General features: G+C 54.7%; 4 protein-coding genes across 8 annotated transcripts in view; 3 read left to right on the top strand and 1 right to left on the bottom strand.

The window, feature by feature from the left end:
* LOC122373017 (SPARC-related modular calcium-binding protein 1-like) overlaps window positions 1-7277 on the top strand; it is a 44646-nt gene extending 37369 nt beyond the window's left edge. For all 4 annotated transcript variants that reach the window (XM_043350736.1, XM_043350737.1, XM_043350735.1 and 1 more), the window contains 2 exons: window positions 5195-5351; window positions 5659-7277. In XM_043350736.1, coding sequence (XP_043206671.1) covers window positions 5195-5351; window positions 5659-5723 — 222 coding nt within the window. In that variant the 3' untranslated portion in view covers window positions 5724-7277. The remainder of the gene's footprint in view (window positions 1-5194; window positions 5352-5658) is intronic.
* Window positions 788-2812, bottom strand: LOC122373018 (ninjurin-2-like). The gene has a single exon (XM_043350740.1). The coding sequence runs from the start codon at window positions 2391-2393 to the stop codon at window positions 1767-1769; it is 627 nt and encodes a 208-aa protein (XP_043206675.1). The 5' UTR covers window positions 2394-2812; the 3' UTR covers window positions 788-1766.
* A 506-nt stretch (window positions 7278-7783) lies between the features above and the next one.
* On the top strand, window positions 7784-10780 carry LOC122373020 (F-box/WD repeat-containing protein 7-like). Of its 2 annotated transcripts, none has more exons than XM_043350743.1 (2): window positions 7784-8069; window positions 8370-10780. In XM_043350743.1, the coding sequence occupies exons 1-2, from the start codon at window positions 8027-8029 to the stop codon at window positions 9734-9736; spliced, it is 1410 nt and encodes a 469-aa protein (XP_043206678.1). In that variant the 5' UTR covers window positions 7784-8026; the 3' UTR covers window positions 9737-10780. The 2 variants fall into 2 exon arrangements, with proteins under 2 accessions (XP_043206678.1, XP_043206677.1); XM_043350742.1 differs by having other exon boundaries at window positions 7852-8069; window positions 8328-10739.
* A 296-nt stretch (window positions 10781-11076) lies between these two features.
* LOC122373019 (transmembrane protein 229B-like) lies at window positions 11077-15539 on the top strand. The gene is made up of 3 exons (XM_043350741.1): window positions 11077-11944; window positions 14334-14474; window positions 14754-15539. Exons 2-3 carry the CDS (start codon window positions 14345-14347, stop codon window positions 15305-15307), a joined length of 684 nt encoding a protein of 227 aa, XP_043206676.1. The 5' UTR covers window positions 11077-11944; window positions 14334-14344; the 3' UTR covers window positions 15308-15539.
* The last annotated feature ends 569 nt before the right edge of the window (window positions 15540-16108 follow it).

Raw genomic sequence — 16108 nt, 5'->3', positions numbered from 1 at the left:
AATTGGCCCCTCCTCCTGGGCTAGGCGTTAGATCAGCGGATCGATCATCTTTACCACTGGATGGCGCGATCGGGGAACACGCGACCGACTACACGATGGTGCGTAGAAACGTATATGATGACTGATGAGTGCAAATTCCCAGTAAATGGTGATCGGCTTTGCATATATTGAGGGCCGCTTTAGAGGCTGATATGTTTTAGAGACTGCCGTTATCAAACTTGGATATGTCAGTATGTCTCTATATAACTTGGATTAGCACCGTGGCGTACTTCTCACCGCTATGTTTAATCTTCCAAGCGCTATTCATCATCTAACAGACGAAATGTACTAAAGTAGCGAGACACTTGCATGCTTTCTCTTTCTCGCCACTTTCCGACCGTTGTAGTTATTTCCGGGATGCCTTGCACTATACAGCCATTCCATGTTGTGCCAACTTTGCAGTGCCTTTGCAACACGTCAGACGGAAGACAGCTACTGCGGTGCAGAAGCTCTGGCCATGTTTGCTTGATGTAGGCGGTCTGCGTTCAGAGTAAAGTCGTTGGGTTTAGTTACAGCTCGTGTTTATTGTTTCCGGGCAGCATTGAGCGTAACACACAAGACGACTGTCCGAGCCGTTAGCTCAATGAGTTCAATTTGACTGGCGAAAGAACATAAATAAATACATATGTACATTTAACAAGGTTACTCATGATGCAATAAACAAGACGTGCTCTGCAAGAAAGAAGTGGAATTTCAACCAGGAGACAACACAGCGTGACGACAACACGAAATCAGTTAGGTACAAAGCTTGACGACCCGTGCACACTTATATTCAATACTTATCCTAAAACAATGTCAAAGTTCAACAGTAAAAACAATGATAACATCACACAAGCACATGACTAGGGTTCATTCCTTCACGAGTGACACCACCCGTAGCAGTTTGTCTATACCGAGACCGATACGAAGCAATACCTACAGCACTGTTTATTGCCATTCGGACAGCTACGGCGCTGTCTTCTTCACGCCTCTCACACATTTCACGCCTCATCGAATCGATCTAACACTAGACCACCGTTTTTATCCCTGCATTGCGCAAATACAGTGCGGGCAATGAATTACAGCGACACATTTTTACCCAATAGCCAGCACTGAGTGAGAATGTAGCGTTAGAGTCTCTCAGGCCATTCGCAAAATCCATCGGGCGGTCCCCGCGCGTCAGCCAGTGCCAAACGTGGGCTGATTCTCTTCTCGTCGGGCCGCCGGGTGCGAGCACGAGGTCACATCCAGTCCTATCGTTTCACACACCGGGTGACCTTGCACGCGAGGATAACGACGAGTGGGGACGAGTCGTATGGAGGCGGGAACTCGCGATGATGCAATTGCAGGGACGCGTGCAGCGTGAAGCGATAGAGGCGTTACTTTGCGAGACGGTTGGATGTTCCGCTCGCAGCTGTCTTTGAGGCTGCAGCTCACTAAAGGGAAGAGTACTTATTTGTCTCATTCTGTGCCAAATTAGGGATAGTCACAGGAACGCTGTATCGCTGAGCTGTCATGGTCCACGCCGGCGGCAGAGTATGGCGAGTTGCGAGTTCATTCACCGCGTCAAGCCGCCCCCAGAACAGCCATGAACCCGATACGGGCCGGTCAGATCACTCGTCTATCCATCCTTGAACAACTAGCAGTGGCGATGCAAGAGCAGCCGGCCTCCGGCCTTGGAACCACCCATGCCTCTGGCGTCTTCAAACGCCGCTCGACAATGCCATCCGCGTCTTTCGCCCGGCTCCTCAGGTGTTGAAGGAGTTGTGGAAATTCTCCAGCAGCGTCGTGGCTGAGGGCACGGAGGGGACTGGCGGCACCTCTCCTGTGAACGCTGACGCCAGCACGTTGAAGACGGTCAGCAGGATCGAGGCGATCATGCAGACGTTGTTGATGGTCTCCGCACGGCGGAAATGGTGCTGCTTGTTGATGTTGTAGCGGGCCTTCAGCATCAGGCAGACGGCGATCACTACCTGCAGTACGATGCTGAAGGCCAAGAAGACGATACACACCACCCTGAACGGCGAGTCCGGGTCTCCGCGGGTCACCAGCGTGCGCAGCTGGTCCGCGTTGGCCGATAGCAGAGCCACGTCCATGAAACCCTGCGTCACCGTCTTCTTGGTGCTGTAGACGTCAATATCGGTCGGCTTCATCGGCCGTACGTCCGACACTCGAGTCCACTTGTTGCGCCGCCGACCTCCGCCTCCGCCCACGTCTTCTACACCTGGACCTCCCCCAACATCCCCCGCACCACCGCTCAGGTCCTCCTCGAATGGCTGCACGCCGGCCGGCGGGACCTCTCCGCCCTCCAGCAGGGCCGCGCCCGTGTCCGGATCGGCACCGCGCGGCGGCACATCGCCGTTCGTACTGGTCATGACGATTGCTGTCGATCCGTCCGCTGCCAGTGTTACTGCAGAACTAGCTGAGTTCACCCTCTCGCTCTGAGCTGGTTTGCTCACTGTAGAAGGCTCGCTCGCCTCTCGCTGTGTCTCGCTGCGCTCTCTCGCTGCGCTCTCTCGCTGTCTCGATGCGCGCTCGCTGCGCCTTGCTCGGTGCTCTCTCGCGGTGCAACTGCTGACGGCCGAGCGAGCGGCGCCAGTTTTGCCGGGCCTACCCCGTCAGAGCGGGACGTCCTTCGTTCCACGAACGTTGCACCGCCGCGCCGGCCTCAGTGACGTCACAGTGCAGCCAGGGTGACGTCACAATGCAGCCAGGAATGACGTCACACGCGACTGACTCCGCTCTGTGCGGCACTTCCAGCGGCGCGGTTGCCTGCGGTCGGGCTCGCGGTGACGGCTCTGACAGCGCGGCGCCTCGGCTCCCGGCGCGCGTTGTGGCCCGAGGATGGCTCACTGCGGCGCCTGGTGCCGCCCACGACGAGACGGCGCGACAAAAATAGACAGGAAGTCGCTCAGTCGGGCAGCGCGCCTGCGCTCCAGCTGACGTCATGTGTCGGGAGCAGCGAGGGGAACGGAGGGGCACGAGGAGATAGGCCCCGGATGAGAGCTCTGTGGTCGAGCTGGGACGGCCCACAACACTTCCGGAGTGCGACACCGGAACTAGGAAGAAAGCTCATTCAGAAACTTCAGTAGTTGTATCTGTTAGCTGTTGAGCTCACCCGATTTGATGTCTGCAGTTAACGTTTGATTTTGCAAAAAGTTCGAGATGTTACATCCTTGAAAGAGAGGAATTTGAACTGCCGGATCTTTCATTTATTTAGCATTGAATGACTACTGCATTATGCGATTGAACTTGCCCTCAAATGAAATAAAAACCGTCTTACTATGATTAGGTATGCTAAAAATAGCAAATCATTCATGCCCGCTGGCTGTATGCCACATTAATAGCCGACGGAAAGCCCTAACTGACCGCCCGTGTTTCCCACAATAGCCACTCGTTGCATCACCAGCTATTACCTGTTCTTACGTCTCACCTGACGGACTTCCCCATCCACATCCACTCCCCTCCGATCGTCTCATCTCGCTCGAACGCAGGGCTATTGTTGAGAAGAATTCTAACGACGCGCGTCACATTTTCCACGCCGGCTCCCCGCCGGCATCTGAGACAATTCACCGTACCTTGGGTCGGCCACGGACGTCACAAAGAGTGCGGATGATGGGGTTGGGACTTGGGAGGATATTTAGGTACTGGTTCACGGCATTCGACCGCAGACAGGGGCCCGTGCCGCCGCTCAGCCAAACGCCTCGTTGCGACGTAGTTACTTTCCAGCTCCGTCGGACGGCGCGGCGTTGCAAGAACCGGTCATACGGTGCAATGTCGGATAATATTCAAGTCATGGCCCACAGCAATTCCGCATTTTTATCGTTTGAGCGTGTATGAGGGATGTCTGAAATGATACCGGTCCAGACGGGTTACACCAGAAAATTGCATTCCAACATGATAGCGGCGTCCGTCCGAGCTGACTACTGCACGGTCTTCGTTCAACCGGGACCCGTCTAAGACGAACAGAGCCCCCATGGGAGGAAGGACTGAACCGTCAGTCTGTCCGTGTGTCGAAAGGCGACAGAGCATGGCATTCCTGATCCGTGCTGCGTCTTTCACGGCTGATCTGCGGGACCAGAGCTCGTAGGGCAGAGCTTCCTGTATGTACCAGCTCAAGGATGTGGCAACGGGATAGGGTGACGAACAGCTCACGCACGGGAAATTCCGGGTCAGCCTCGCTTCTCACGCATCGTAAAAAGACAACGACCCTGACTGGAAACAGGGGACCGGCAGCGATGTGACGCCACGGCCACCGTGACGTAAGGTGACGTGTCAAGAGTGAGCGCATAATGTGACTGACACGGCGGTGAGATTATACTCGTATGCCCATCTGAGTCACAGCTGGACTCGCATAAAGCTGAACCATAGACCCCTGTACCTACATCGCTGGACTAGCATAAACTGGACACATCAGCTGGACTTACATTACACATGGACTTCCATATAGAACTGCAGGTGCGGAGGGGAAGGGAGTTACACCACACCCCGGCAAGCGGGCTATAAATAGAATGGTGCCAGGACACGAGCAACATAACAAGGCATGAAGAATTTGGAATGAGGGAGCTGCCTCTGTTTTGCAGGAATGTGTATCTGTGTATCTGATTAAGCATGGCGTGAAATGCTTAACACATGTATGCAGCGAATGTTGCACCATTTTGCCCGAAATGACATTCTTGCATTTATTTAAAGAACCTCAGTGCAGCAGAAAATGACTTTAATGACATTTCCGCCCCCTTTTCGAAAGTAAGTGAATTGCATTTGCCAGCAATTTACTCTGCATGCCCAAGTCAAAGTTGGTTATGTTTCCATGCGTGATTCCTCGCTGTGGAACCGTCCGATACAAAACTTGCCATGCAAATACCGAACAACACAAATCTTCTTCGTGCTTTCCAAGCCGAAGAAGAGGACCGCGTATCACATGCCTATCTGTAGACGTCGGCAGTCTGTCTGCCTTCGTCCGTCCGCCGATGCTAGCGAATAAGCTCCTCGCATGGTCATACCTAGACGGCAGTCCTCGTCACCATTCAGGCTCGGACTAGGTACACCCCAATATCCTCCTGTGCTCTGTGTCCTCTCACTCAGGTGTTCGACCGACGGGAGTGAAAGACGCTACGAAAGGAGTTCAGCCCGGCTCAGTATCCTCCAATAACTCCCTATGTGTCCTCTCACTCAGATGCTCGACCGACGGGAGTGGAAGACGCTCCGAAAGGAGTTTTCCGAGGACCCTGAACTGAGGCGGTGCGGCCGCCGACTGCCGCGCTACTGTGACGCCAACAACGACCGAAAGATCGAGCTCGACGAGTGGCTCGTCTGCGTCGGCGCCGTCGAAGGTGAGGCACTTCTGCCTGACGGTGACTGGGTGACTCTAGTTTTAGGTTAAAAGATTCTCTGACAGCTCAGGAATCACAAATTTGCAGACGATCAGCATTCAGCAGCTTCTAGCCGGTACTTGAATCAAAGACAAAGATCAATACACCACTCATGCTGGAGTCGAATAATACAACTTAAGAATGATGTAGTGTTTATTACTTGAAGCTTGAATAAATAGCGATTGTGTGACAGTTGCGATTTGCCTATAGAGCATAGTTTAATGGGGAGTCGATCAACTATTAACGATGACCGTTTCTCCTTTTTCAGAGGAGCGGCGACCAGCGAAGGGACCTAACCCGTTCGAAGTGTACCTGACCAGCAGTGAACAGTGACTCTCAGTGACTCGCAGTGACTCGCAGTGACTGGATAGCTCGGTGAGCTCGTCGGCTTGCGTCACCCACGGCCATACCCCGTGCCATGATCTACAGGCCGGGTCGGTTCCCTCACAGCCGGGGACTGCCTCAAATGCCGCCCTCAGTGGGAAGGAAAGTCGAGGGAAGTCCGCCTCGATCGGGCGCTCCAGCTGACCGGACGTCCCGAGCCCCGGAGCTTGGCTCAGCGCCAGCGGTGACCCATGCACGGAGGTGACGCCGGAACAAGAAGCCAAAGCCCGTGTCGCCTAGTAGGCCCAAGTCCCTTCCGTCGCTACACGTGTTGCGCGTGCCACGAGCGTGCACCACGCGATCCAGTGTAGAATGTGCTGAAGGCGCGGTAACACAATCACAGGTGTACCATCTGAGCGTCGGTGTTATTTTCTGAACGCCAAGTGACACATCTACCACGGATCAACAAGCTAAGCGGTGCCGGCGACCTGTTGTACCCAACGGGGGATGGAAGGAAGAATCACAGCCCCCGCCCTCTTAGGACGGGGCGATACGTGGCCGACTTGACAGTGCAAGCTAATTGTAATGCGCCACGACGCGGGCGGGACGAATGTGCCGAGAGGAGCGTAACGACTGTGCCTGGAAGTCGGCACAGAAGCCGGTGGTAGTAGCGTTATGATATGGCCGCCAGCACTGCGAAAACGCGGCGACTCGCATCGGCAGGACGGCTTATCGTTGTCTCAGGACTCTTGTTTTGTTTAAGCGAATATTGTATTCAGAGATGCATTTTAATGACGCGTGATCATGATTGAAGTGTATGAGATGAAGTTTTATTCGTGACTGATATTCATTTTAGCGAATGTTCGGTTCTCTACGCCATAATTGTGCCATTTTAAGTCTTTTTTTTCGGCTTTTGCGCCCAGACTAGAAATTACTGAATCTTTCCCGAGCAGAAATCGGTCGCCAATTAGCTGCCATACCGAAGGGGGCGAACTTTATCTCTACGTGAGCGTCAAAGTGCCTCTGCGCGCCCCGTTCGCGGGTGCACCAATGTGTTGTGCGTGCCCTGTGTATGTGAGCGTTATTTATCTCGTATTCAGCAGGCGGCGGGCCGGTCCTATGGACCCGCCCGCCGTCCGACCGTTGTAGGCGCGGCCTGGCCCGAGCCGGTGTCTCAGAGGTGTACCTGATCCGCGTCGCGTCGCGTCGTGCGCGACGGCCGGCCGCCGGAGCAGCGCGGAGCGAGCCAGCGCGCCCAGTCCAGATCTCATCACCCGTGAGCTGGCCCCGCTGCGCCGGCGGGTCCGGCGCCGCTCCCGGCTGGCCCCCCGGTGTCCGGAGAGGTCTGCGCTCCCCGGCTGGCCCCCGGTGTCCCGAGAGGTCCGCGCTCCCGGCAGGTGCGCCGGGCGCCCTCGTGCGTCTCTCCACTGAGGTGTCGGATGGTAGGAAGGCGCAGAAGCCGAGTGTTTAGCCCGTTCGACTACGCGCTGCCGTTGCTCGCTGACCTGACCGTGTTTCATCCAACTCGACGGCGATATTTGTAAATATCATCCAACCATTCTGGCCGGTGTTTTTCTGCTGCAGATAGGCGGGTCGTTCAGCGGCACATTGTTTAGCCAGGTTAGTGTAATGATTAGTTCAGGATCCGGTGCCTCAGTCTGGGCATTTAAAACATCGACAGTTCGCTGTCCCAAAATTTACGTCTAAGTGGCTTTCACTAGCTTCTATTATTTCTGAAAATGTTTTTATAGTTATTTTAACATGAGAAATGGGCGGCGTTTAAACTTGGTGAAACCCTAACACAAGTACCAAGGGGAGCACATATTGCCCTCCTTCTGCGGCCACAACCGACCAAGATGCAACTAGAGCCGGGGTGCAAAATGCGGTCACACGAGAAACACGAGTAGCCCTTTCGGACCCTTCCAAATAGGGTCACCCCAGTGGTATTTAGGACCTCTATTTTTAGCCGACCGTCGCCCTCCCCCCTCCCCGGTCCCTCCATCTCCGACAAACAGGGTCCGCGGTCGGACGGCCGGGCGGGCGGGCGGACCGTCCCTTCTGACCCCTCAGGGCCCCAATCAGGGGAGCGTCGTCTGCGTGTGCGTGCCGCCTGGACCCGCGGTCCAGTGTCGGCGAGTGCGTGTAGATACGGCAGTGGGTCCGCGGCGGAGCGACGGCCCACACGTGGTGACGGAGCGCGGACGGATTGGATCAGAGAAGGGAGGTGTTAGTATATGGGACAGCGTGAGTCAGTGAAGAAGCAGCGGCACCGCTGGAGAATCTGACCTCTCCAGACCGCCCGTGGGACAACAATGGGCTTCCTGAAAGCGTTTGCCGCTTTTCTCCGGCGTATGCGTAAGTTATTTTGTCTGTTCACGTAGTCGTGAAATATTAGAATGGGACCTCTGTAATTTATTGCCAATTAGTTTGTCAGACGCTCATTTGATGACCCGTTGGTTCAGGCGATATAAATTTTAATATCATTATAAATGAAACTGGTAAATTTATAAAGAAAAATGCTTAGTACAAATAGCCCCTTCTAGCAAAATGACGTGAACCATTGGCATTTGTAGTCATCTCTGACTAATGACACAGCTTTGCTGGCCGGCTCAGTTTGCTCTGACCGTCTCCCCCACGTTCCCGCGTGTTCGGCAGGTGGGTGGTTACGCTCGGCCCTCTGCTGTTCCGGTCCCCGCCACCGGCGTCACCGCTCCTCGGCGTGCCCCGCGTACACCGACCCCTCGATCCCAGTGGGAGCTGAGGACCTGACGGAGCTGCTGCCGGACGAGCTGCTGTTGGAGCTGCTGGACCACCTGTCTGCGGCGGACCGGTGCCGGGCCGCAGCCACCTGCCGGCGCTGGCACCGGCTCGCCGCCGATCCGCTCGCCTGGCGGCGCTGTCACCGACGTCTTCACCTACCGCCCATGTCGGAGAGGGAGTCGCGACTCGAGTGCGTCTCACACGCGCTCTGGTGCCGAGAGCGACCGTACGTGACTGTGAACGGCGTGACGACAGACTGCCAAGTCCCTGGGGACAGCGTGCTGATCGACTGGAGCGCAGAGCGGGCGCTGATGCGCACCAGCTCCGGCGCGGGGGAGGTGTGGTCGACAGAGGGTCACGGTCTGCTCTGCACCCTGGCACTGGAGGGCGAGAGCGGCTGCCGCGGCTCGCTCGTGCTCTCGGCCTACATGTTCGGCGAGCGAGCGGTGACGCTCGACGGAAACATGGAGATCCGCGTGTGGTGTCTGCGCTCCCATCGGCTGATTCAGATCCTCAAGGGCCACGGCTGCCCGGTGATCTCGATGGATATGGACGAGTATCTGGTGACGGGCGGCGCCGAGCAGCGACTCGGCGTCTGGCGCCCCGACTCGGGTCGCTGCGGCGGTCTGCTCGATGACCACGAGCCAGCGCCGCCGGTCCTGGTCCGGTGCAGCGGCCGGCGGGCCATCTCCGCTGACTGGTACGGCCGGGCGCTCATCTGGGACCTGCCCAAGGCGCGCTGCATCCGACAGATCCTCACCGGACGGTACGCGTGCGACCGGCTCAGCTGCGCCATCATAGTCGCCCTCAACCGCACCCACGCCGTCATCGCCGAGCACACGGGACGCGTGCACCTGCTGAACGTCGACACGGGCGCGCACATCAAGCAGCTCGTCGTCGCCGAGCGGCGGCTGTTCGCAGTGGCGCTGGACGACCGCACGCTGGCCGTGGCCGGAGCCAGTGGCTCGGTCCGCCTCTGGTCGCTGCACGGTACGCCGCAGCTGCTGTTCCGCGTCTCCGTGTTCATGGCCGGCTCGTACCGTACCGTGCTCCGACAGGGCCTCCTGTTTGTCCAGAGCGACACACTGGTGCAGGTGTATGATGTGGAGCGACGGCGACTCGTACAGACCCTCACAATGCCGCCGCTGGCCAGGCGCAAACTGAGCGTGGAGAGAAACAAGGTGATGAGCGTCACGTACCGCGGACGCCGCAAAGAGGAGATGTGCTTCCATCTGGTGAAGGTGCACCTCGGCAGCTTTTGACCTGACCAGACGGGAGCCCCACGAGTCGATCCCGACCCGGTAAATTGGTCTCGAGACTTGGTGAACTGATCGAGCGACATGGTGACTCGAACTAGCCATTTGATGATGAATCGAGTTCAGAGGACAGTAATTTCAGGCCCTATAGGCCAGCTCAAGAGGCAGCTCTGTCGTGAAGCAAGATGGGCGTGAACGGAACGCCAGTATCTCCTCGAGAACCCGTCAATACGTTCGGAATGTTGAAAACAAACATACCTCGTCCCAACACTGGTACAAAGTTCTGATCAAAGGTCGGAAAATAGGAAGAGTAGATTAGATAATACAGTAGATTAGGACACTTAAGAGTAGATGTAAGGGTGTAATGACTTGTACAGAATGCAGGCACCCACCAGTTGAATGCATATCTCCACAGGACAATGGCCAATGATCACAACTCAAACTGATTTTCTGACGCCTATCTGACCCGACTTTGCCGGTAAAAGTTTAAGAAAAGGGATCGTCATCGTGATTTAGTAGGAATAGGAGTGTGCTCAGTAGTATTGCGTCGTAATAAGCCATAAGTCAAGCCTTTGCTTGGTTGGTAATAACTAAAACATGCTTACATTGCGTTTAGTTAAAATTGAATGTTTTCATGTATATTGTATATCCAATGTCCATGTATAGCTACCAAGCGATGACTTGTGTTTTGGTCCGGTACCCACTACCCACAAACATGATCAATGAGGCTTACAATCAACGAATTTCCCAAGTCATGCTTTTCGCGGCATCGTCAGTGCTCGTGTTTGCGCCAAGTTTTTTATTTATGAAAAAAGAAAACTGAAGAAATAATCCTAGGTAAGCTGTATTTTTACGTTTTTAACTCAAGGAAATAGTATCAGGGATGAGTATTGTGCAGTTAATACATTGCGATCCACAGTAATAAAAACGTCTATAGAAAACACGGTCATTTGGCGGAAATTATCATCTACGGTCGCTTTTATACCTGCAGTGATGCATGTGATGGACGAGGTTTACAGACAATAGGCCATCAGCCGACTTACGTACATAGTCATGGCCCATGGGTTTGTGCCTTGCACATGTCTTGTATATGGGTAGACATGTCACGTACGCTTAACTTTGACCTCACCTCACTGGTAAGTGGTAACCGGCTACCTGGAGTTCTTGGGTTAGCCTAAACTGGACATCAGACGTCACTGGGGCGTCCCGCGTCGGCGATGGAAAACCAACGAGACAAACGTGTGATTTCACGTCTCCAGGGTCAAGCTCAATTTATGATAAAAAGTGAATTTAGTTCAAGCAAGTTCAAGCAATTTAATTCAACTCTCACTATGTGCCGCCAATAATTGCCAATAGTCAAGGGAGTGAGGCAATGAAAACCCCTCGATATTCTCATTTCTTGTTTACATTCGTTATGAAAAGATCGGTGAGATACAACAATCCAATAAAGAACTGTCGCAGACCGCAGTGAAAAAAGCAAATCACGGACCGGCTAGGTGGCAGGTGCAGCCAAAGAATCCAACGACTGAGAGCCCTTTCGAAAGCTTGGCCTCAGCGCCGCTTGGCGGGAGGCTGCCAAACGTCAGCTTCTCCTTTTGTCCGCCAGAAGGCGATGGCTGCGCGCCCTGCGCGGCCGGCCGGCGCCCGGCTCGTCTCTGAGGCAGGGATCGATGCGCGGCGAGTCTTCGATTGGCGCTGAGCGCACCGGGCCGCCGGCAGCACGGGGGACCCTCCGACCGATCAGTCAGCTGACAGGCACTGCGGGACGCCGGACCCGCCACTACGGCCGGAGCACGGCTGGAGTACGGCCTGGTACGGCCGCGGACGGCAGAGGGACGTGGCCGAGATACAAGATTCGCCCACCGAGCAGCGATGGTCCGACAAAGTCACGAGCTCTCCACCAGCCACATCGAGGACGCTGAGATAAACTCAGCCAGCAGAAGTTGAACCTGAACACTTCTACCAGCATCCCGCAAGGAACAACTCGTCTTCCACCGCGAGACACCAGCAGTCAAGCAGCGCACTGGGGTCTCCGTGCTAGCGATAGCGCTCTTCAGAAGCACTCAGCAGCTGTGTGTCCGGCAGGAGGAGGCCGGCTACACAGAGCTGTGTGTCCGGCAGGAGGAGGCCGGCTACACAGCGGCTCCTGCACCTGGTCCTGGGAAGGAACAGCTGCCGACGACAGCTGATCGAACACGACTCGGCCCGAGCCAGGTCAGTGGAAAGGGGACGGCCACGAGCGCTTTTATGGAGTGCCGTTGGCTTCAACGAATCAGGATAGCAGCTATAAAATGTAGATTAATAATTTACCTTGAGAGACAATTTACCTCGAGCACCAGCATAGTGCTCGAGGATCTAGGATGTGTTGCGTTATAGACGAATATAACATAGCGTAAACTAACATACCAAAGTAACATATAGTCTACAAAACTGTCAATAAAGAATACACACATGATGCGAATACATTCGTGCAAACCATCAAATGTGGTCCGATGTTTGGACCAATCAGGGACAGCAACTCTCCGAGACCGAGTTTAATTACCCGGTGGGGGGAGGGAGGGGATGTTCCCCTACAATCTGGCAGCTGTAGAGTCCAATTAAACCACCAGTACGCCCCACGTAACGAGTTACCCGTGGTAATTGGAAATACACGCAACTCATCAGCCAATTACCTCCATCGGCGATCTCCCGAAAGCCTCGCAGAAGACCGTATCGATTTTGTCATTAGCTTGTCGTCGCCCACAATAGACCCAATTAACGTCGAGGCGACCAGAGCCGCACGCTAGTTTCTATGGCAACAGCAGTGTAGTAAATGTCCCTTGATCAATACTTTTCCCATATTTTAATGAGTCTCCCCAAGTTGGCTCGTTCGGCCAGCCGAAGGTGTCGACTGACACGCCAGATCGCCCCATAATCCCCCCAGTCCGGTCACGTTGTGCCTTAACGTCGACAGGAAACGGGCCTGTCCCCGCGGCGACGCGGCGTGCGCTCCAAAGTAGCTGTGCGACCCCGTGCACCGGTAAACGACGCCGCTGGGTCGCCCACGCCCGCCGGGGCCTCGGGTCAGCCGGTGGCACCGTCCAGGGCAGGGGAACCGGGGTGATTTACTCCTCTGTGATGGGGAATCGTATACTGTGAGTGAACTCCAGGCAAACAGAGGAGCGGCAGCGGACCTTCCCCAGTTTCAAGAAGTTGGGTGGCCGATAAACTTCTTACTTCTTCTGCTAGGGATTTTGACATTGCGTGCATAGGAATACAAGTAAATTACTTTGTGAGCTCATCAAAAAATACTAGGAATACTCGGAAAATACTCTGCACTGCCGCTCAACACTTGCACCCAATGGTATTCATTTTCTCATCGCAGCATACCATATTTTCATATCCAGCGGTCATTTTTTGGCTTTTATCTGAAACAACATATCCAAGTGTCAGTTTGCTGAAAAGATGCATTTTTGCATGCCGGAATCACCAACCAATCTACGTCATCTTTTTTAAGAACATCATCAGACTTGCAAGAGCTGGGTACAGTGCAGCCCAGCTGGTTGCTAGGGCGGCCCAGATTATGTATACCATCAGGCCATCAACAAGCTGCGAACTCGGCTGTCGCTACATCATCTCATCATTCTAGGAAGAGCTGAGCTACATTTATAGCTCACCGTTCCAATACAGCGAATGGGGCCACTAAAATAAGCCGTCAGGTTGACAGAGCAGAATGGGTTGTCACTTCAACACAGCGAGCTACCACCGAGAAACTGTCAACTTTTGTTCATCAAATTCGTCAGTCTAGCATTTCGAAGGAAGCAGTTTATCAGCAAACATAATTAACACCAGTCCCGCCCTGCCAGTGGAGTGCATGCACCCACCTCTAGGAGGCGCCTCTACCATCAGCATTCAACTCAGGCCACGGCAGCCGGTCGGCCGTCGGCCCGGTATTAGCGAGTTAGTGGAGCCTATTTCGGTGGAAATCGCCCGCCGGCTAGGTCGCCTATGGCTGGGTCGACCGACGGGCGGCGGGTCGGTCGGTCGATGTCCCCAGCACCGTTCATTTCGTGCCGACGGAGGGGGTAATCGGCCGCCGGAGCTGGTCCGGGGGTGCACTGTAAGTACGCCCACGACTTGGGGTATGGAGCAGGTAGCCGTTTGACCGATCAGAGTTCACGAGTTTTGGTACGGACAGGCGCGGCACGGTTCCATGGCGAACACTCAGTACGCCGCGGTAGTGCCCCCGACGGGAGCGGCGCCGGTGATGGCGGTATGGATAATGATTCCGCTCGGGGAGGGGAGAGGACGCCGCGATCAGCGCAGGGAGGGGAAGACAGCGCCGCTCCCGAGCCATCCTACCCCACTCTCGGACCATCAGAGACGGGAAGAGAGCGCGCCCGGCAATGGAACCGTACCATTTGTCATGGTGCTTGTCATAGGTAGGGCGCCGCCAGCGCTCCCCGAAGAAAATTACACCCGAGCCGCACAGCTGCGAAAACGGCTAAAATCACAACCGAGAACGTCTATTTTCCGCGCAAAAGGATGGTTTGGACGATAAATCAGCACACTAGCACTGCCAGCAGAGCGTCTGATAAATGAGCTGACCGACCGCCTCCCCCAGGCGCTGCAAACATGGCTGTGAGCCGGGACCTGCTGTCGGTGCCGCTGCGACTATACATCTATGGACTGCACGGCTTCTTCACGGAAGTCATCTTCACCGCCATCTGGGACTTTGTGCTCAAACAGGACTTCCGGTTCCATGGTAAGACGAGGGACGGCAGACAGAACGACACAGGACGTAAGGTGCCGTGTGTCGCTGGGATGGAGGGAGGATTGGAGGGAGGATTGGGAGGAAGTTTCTCGCTCCACGCTGAGAATTGTGCATTCTGGTGGAAGTGATTTCAAAAGATGGCATCCCTCATAGTTCATAACAAGGGGGCAATGTGGTAACAACGAACGCCACTCACCACTCTACTGAATCATCAATTTGAGGAAAAGTGTAATACTGCCCTGAAGTGCGCTCCCTTCCATTCCGTTCCAGGGTGCACCAGCATCTGGTCTCTGTTCATCTACGCAACCGGCGTGTTCGTCAACGAGCGGCTGTTTCTGCGAATGCGGGACTCTGTGCCGATACTGGTGCGGGGCCTCGTCTACGTCCTCTGGACCTACACCTGGGAGTACAGCACCGGTCGCGTGCTGGACTTTTTCGGCGCCCGGCCGTGGGACTATACCGAGCTGCAGTACAACATCCACGGCCTGATCGCGCTCGAGTTCGCGCCGCTCTGGTACTGCGCCTGTCTGGTCAGTGAGCAGTTTCTCATCAGTCAGATCCTGCGACTGAGCTGGGGCGCCGGCGGCGACCGGCCGGCGCGGGGGAAGGCGGCGCCGAGCCCGCCGGCCGCGCCGCGCAGAGAGGAGAGGAACGGATACGGACCCGGCGGGGAGAAGAGCGCAGGAGGAAGGGGAAACGGGACCAGGGGAGACGGCGGCAGGGCAGCCACCAAGGCCGGCAAACGGAGAAACGGGCAGAACGGAACCGCGAGACAGGCGGCCGCGGGGAAGGCGGGAGGAAGGCAAAACGGTGCCAAAAACTGACTGTTCACTGAGTGAACACCGACAGAGCTCGGCTGAGAAAGACGACCTCTCCAACTACTACTTCATGCTAATTGAAGCTCAATAAGGTTAAGGAAAAGACTATTACGATGCATTATTTGATGTTGCTATGTAAGCTTATTTTTAGCTTGTTAGATGTTGATGTTGATGAGGCAAAATTTTGTAATTTGAAATGAATATGTTAATAATTATGAATCCAACTGTAACGCATAAGTTTCATTATGTGACCTGCCGTACCCCATGGCCGAACTACACTTGGATAAAGACATGAAACGGTGAGTATCGAGTCATACGTAGGTTTAGCTCGTGGGAGCAGAGTAAGTAGATAACATGCGTTGCAACAACGCTTTGTCTGACGTCCTATACCTACTGTCCCTTTATCAATCATAGTGCACTGTGTTCTGTGAAATTGTTACGCAGAATCTCCTTCAAATTTCAGCGATTGTCGTAGCATCATCGTGCTCAATCATAGCTGTTTGTTGCACTTCAGAAGTAAGTAAGTTAAGTATCCCTTACTGCCACACTAATCCTGTGCATCCACACTGACTCCCATGGTATTCGAGAGGTAGTAACTGGGGTACGCGCCATGTGGTAGAGTCATTCTTTATGTAGCGTTGAGCATGCATCGAACGAGATCGGTCTCAAATCGAGCCAGGGCAATCGAGTTCGAAACCGTTCAGCCGTTTCGAAAGGTTAGTCGTAAAATAATCCCAGACATCCAATACGTTTCTCGGTAGCGTAAAACCGTCTCTGTAGTTTCCAATCAACCTTTACAATGTCTGC

This window comes from Amphibalanus amphitrite, unplaced genomic scaffold, assembly GCF_019059575.1.
Source record: "Amphibalanus amphitrite isolate SeventyFive unplaced genomic scaffold, NRLGWU_Aamphi_draft 001431F_arrow, whole genome shotgun sequence".
NCBI lineage: Eukaryota > Metazoa > Arthropoda > Thecostraca > Balanomorpha > Balanidae > Amphibalanus > Amphibalanus amphitrite.
Note: the sequence above shows the minus strand (reverse complement) of the source record. Positions and strands in the feature narration are given on the sequence as shown.

What these genes read in the sequence shown, in the direction of transcription:
- LOC122373020 (XM_043350742.1), top strand. Translation starts at nt 8,027, where the DNA reads ATGGGCTTCCTGAAAGCGTTTGCCGCTTTTCTCCGGCGTATGC. An exon ending in CGCTTTTCTCCGGCGTATGC is followed by an intron (nt 8,070 to 8,327) that starts GTAAGTTATTTT and finishes TGGCCGGCTCAG; the next exon opens with TTTGCTCTGACCGTCTCCCC.
- LOC122373018 (XM_043350740.1), bottom strand. Translation starts at nt 2,393, where the DNA reads ATGACCAGTACGAACGGCGATGTGCCGCCGCGCGGTGCCGATCCGGAC.
- LOC122373019 (XM_043350741.1), top strand. Translation starts at nt 14,345, where the DNA reads ATGGCTGTGAGCCGGGACCTGCTGTCGGTGCCGCTGCGACTATACATC. An exon ending in ACAGGACTTCCGGTTCCATG is followed by an intron (nt 14,475 to 14,753) that starts GTAAGACGAGGG and finishes ATTCCGTTCCAG; the next exon opens with GGTGCACCAGCATCTGGTCT.